This window comes from Numida meleagris, unplaced genomic scaffold (assembly GCF_002078875.1).
Source record: "Numida meleagris isolate 19003 breed g44 Domestic line unplaced genomic scaffold, NumMel1.0 unplaced_Scaffold383, whole genome shotgun sequence".
NCBI classification, from domain to species: Eukaryota; Metazoa; Chordata; class Aves; order Galliformes; family Numididae; genus Numida; species Numida meleagris.
In genome coordinates, this window is record NW_018364606.1 from 22,229 (window position 1) to 26,123 (window position 3,895).

At 52.5% G+C, this 3,895-nt stretch overlaps 1 protein-coding gene across 1 annotated transcript in view; it reads right to left on the reverse strand.

Moving 5' to 3' along the window:
* The window catches only part of AKAP8 (A-kinase anchoring protein 8), a 20,140-nt gene extending 18,151 nt beyond the window's left edge, over positions 1-1,989 (reverse strand). The window contains exon 1 of the mRNA XM_021383380.1: positions 1,842-1,989. Coding sequence (XP_021239055.1) covers positions 1,842-1,860 — 19 coding nt within the window. The 5' untranslated portion in view covers positions 1,861-1,989. The remainder of the gene's footprint in view (positions 1-1,841) is intronic.
* Between the last annotated feature and the right edge of the window lie 1,906 nt (positions 1,990-3,895).

The following is a 3,895-nucleotide window of genomic DNA, read 5'->3' on the forward strand; positions in this document are numbered from 1 at the left end:
ATGGCGTTGGAAGGGGCCTTAGTGATCCCAGAACAATGGAAACACAGAAAGGTTGGGTTGGAAAGGTCCTTGAAGATCAGAGAACCACAGAATAGGTTGGATTGGAAGAGGCCTTAAAGATCCCAGAAAGATGGAATCACAGAATGGTTGGGTTGGAAAGGTCCTTGAAGATCAGAGAACTGTGGACTGGTTGGGCTGGAAGGCGCCTTAAATATCAGAGAACCACAGAATGGGTGGTATTGGGTTGGAAAGGTCCTTGAAGATCAGAGAACCACAGAATAGGTTGGGTTGGAAGGGGCCTTAAAGATCCCAGAAAGATGAAATCACAGAATGGTTGGGTTGGAAAGGTCCTTGAAGATCAGAGAACTGTGGACTAGGTGGGTTGGAAGGGGCCTTGAAGATCACAGAATGACAGAATAGGTTGGGTAGGGTTGGAAAGGTCCTTGAAGACCAGAGACTGACAGAATAGGTTGGGTTGGAAGGGGCCTTAAAGATCCCAGAAAGATGGAATCACAGAAAGGTTGGGTTGGGAGGGTCCTCGAAGATCAGAGAACTACAAAATAGATGGGGTTGGAAGGGGCCTTAATGATCCCAGAACAATGTAAACACAAAAAGGTTGGGTTAGAAAGGTCCTTGAAAATTAGAGAACCACAGAATAGGTTGGGTTGGAAGGGGCCTTAAAGATCCCAGAAAGATGGAAACACAGAATGGTTGGGTTGGAAAGGTCCTTGAAGATCAGAGAACTGTGGACTAGGTGGGTTGGAAGGGGCCTTGAAGATCAGAGAACTAAAGAATAGGCTGGATTGGAAGGGGCCTTAAAGATCTCAGAAAGATGGAATCACAGAAAGGTTGGATTGGAAAGGTCCTTGAAGATCAGAGAACTACAGAATGGGTTGTATTGTCCTTAAAGATTAAAGAACCACATAATGTGTTGGGTTGGAAGGGTCTTTGAAGATCACAGAACCGCAGAATCACAGCGTAACTTAGGTTGGAAGGGTCCTTAAAGATCACAGAACCTCAGAGTGGGCTGGAAAGGTCCTTGCAGGTCATAAAACCATACAGTCCCAGAATGGCTGGGATTAAAGGGTCCTCAAGATCAGAGAACCATGGAACAACAGAACGGTTGGGTTGGAAGGGCCCTTAAAGATCAAAGAACCACGGAACGAGCAGGGCTGGAAAGGTCCTTGAAGGTAATAAGACCTTCCCTCCTCACATCAGACCTAAATCCCCGCTCTTTGAGCTTAACGCCGTTCTCCCTCGTCCCACCACTCTCTGCCCATATACATGTCCCCTTTTTCCAGTTTACAAGGCCCCATCGGGCACTGAGGACCGCGATGAATCCCACCCCCCTCCCCCAACTTCCCGGACCCCCGCCCCTCCCCCCCCCGTCCGCCTCTCCGTGTTTTTTTAAAGGGGTGGGGGGATCCGATGGGGCGTGGCCGCTCCGCCGCCATTTTGAGGCGCCTTCAGCACCGGGCCCCGCTCCGCTTCCCCTCCGTCCCCCACCAAAACACCACCACGACGAGGGGAACCCACAATGGGGGGGGACACCGGATTCCCCCCCCCCCCCCGGCCCTCCCCGTTTTTTTCCCTTATCCTCGCCCCACCCCCCCCAACTCCCGGAGCCTCACAACCCAACAGCCAATCAGCGGCCGCCTCACGCGGAGCGACACTCCGCCCAGCCAATGGGCTGCGGCGCCCCCTCACAGAGGGCGGGCACAACGTCTCCCCTTGGATTTAACCGTTGGTGATGCTGCGAGGAGGCCCCGCGGGACCGGAAAGGCCCCGAGAAGTACCGGGGAGGGCCCGGTCGCCCCTCGCAGTCCCCGGCCCGCACGTACCGCTGTATCCCGGCTCCATGTCGCGCTCCGCCTCAGCGCAGAGGCTCCGCTCCTCTCCGCCGCTCGAGCGCGCACTACGCAGGCGCACCGTGCCCACCGCCCATTGGCTGCTACCGTGCCGTTAGGCCCGCCCACAGAAGGCACCGATTGGCTGTATGCCAAAGCACCGCCCACCGACAGCGCTATTGGCTGAGCGCTCCGAGAGGCGCGGCATTTCCGCAGCTCCCATTGGGCCTCGCCGCCCCGCCCCGGGCCCAACCCCCAATCCTATTGGTGAATTGCAGCAGGCCCCGCTCTCTCCTTGGTCAGCCTCTATACTGTCAATCATGTCTGTGTCCATCCCTGATTGGGCGGCGGCGCCGGAAGCAGCGGTTGCCATGGAACCGGGGCCTGCTCCTGCTGCGCGGCCCTGAGGCAGCACAGTGACCTCTGACCCCTGACCCCAGGGGCAGAGCAGTCATCCTCTCCCTGCACTGCGTTCTCATTGCTCTGGGCTGCGATTAACAGGGAAAGTGGAATTCGGAAAAAAGTGGGGAAAGGGAAGGGGAAAATGAGGGAAAATGAGTAGGAAAATGGAGAAAGTTGAGGGGAAAAGTGAAGGAAAAGGAAGGGAAAATGGGCAAAGTGAAGAAATGTGAGGGGGAAGAGAAAAATATGAGGGAAAAATAAGGAAGAATGAGGAAATGAGTAGGAAAAATGGAGAAAGGTGAGGAAACAGGAAGAGAAAATGAGGAAAGTTGAGGGGAAAGTGAAGGAAAAGTGAGGGGAAAATGGGGAGAAATAAGGAGAGAGGAGGAAAACGAAAATAAATGAGGAAAAAAGGAGGAAATGTGAAGGAAAAAGGGAAGAGGTGAGGAAAGAGGAGAAAAGGGAGGAAATATGTGGGAAAAGCGGGAGGGTATAAGGAGAGCATGAGACAAAGGAGAAAATGACGAGAAGAGAGGGAAATGTGACCAAAAAAAAGGAGTTATGAAGGGAAAATGAGGGAAAAAAGAGGAAATAGGAGGAAATGAGGTGATCTGAGGGAAAACGAGTATCACAGAATATCCTCCAAGGTGTTGGCTTGTAACATGAACCTCAGCAATATTCGGTGCATGAAAGGAGCAAGGTTTCACCTGCAAAGCCTCAAACCTTAAGGGCAGCCTGCAGCGATGCCCTAATTAGGCAAGGAGAGATTTAATTGTGGGCTGAGCCCTTCTTTCTTGCTGATGGTACATGTGTGTCATGTCCCACCCGCAAAGGGTTGGAAGGGTCCTTGAGAATCGTAGCAGAGAATGAGTTGGGTTGGGTGGGACCTTAGAGATGATGGAATCCTGGCATGGTTGGAAGGGTCTGAAAAATCACAGAGCCGTGGAATCAGAAGGGGTTGTTGGGCTGGAAGGGTCCTTAAAGGTCAAAGAATGGGTTATGCTGGAAGGGTCCTGAACGATCCCAGAGCCACAGAATGGGGATAAATCTGCTCCTCCCTCATTCCAGGGGGCTGATCTGCGCTCCAGGTGACAGCAATGACGGCAGCTTCAGGGATGGGCAGGGTGGTGCTGAGCCTCCACCTCCTCCCAGCTCCGCGTTCCCCAATGAAGGCAGAGTCGGGGTAGTCGCAGGCAGTCCTTTATCTCCACCCCACCTGAACATCCGCCTCGAAGTGAAAGCATTTTTTTTTTTTTTCCTTTTACAAACAACACAACGTCGAACACCACTGAAAAGTTTTTCGCTCCGCATTAAAACACGGAGGGGAGGAAGATGACAGTCACAACCGAGATGATGCAGAACCGCACAGCGCACACCGCAGAAACGAACGCCCTGCAAGGGAACTTCCGCTGGCTCCAGGCTGAGGGGACGAACCGCATCTCCGTTAAATAGAGAAAATTTGTCGGGGGGAAAAGAGAGAGAGATTTCCTTCGCCAGGCCGCTGGTTTGTACACATGCTCAGAGGAAGTTCTCCTAGGACAAAGCCATCAAAAAAAAACAAAAAACCCAAAAACAAACAAACAAAAAAACAAACAGAGACCGCACAAAACCTAGCTACTCCAATGAAGATTTGGTAAAAAAAAAAA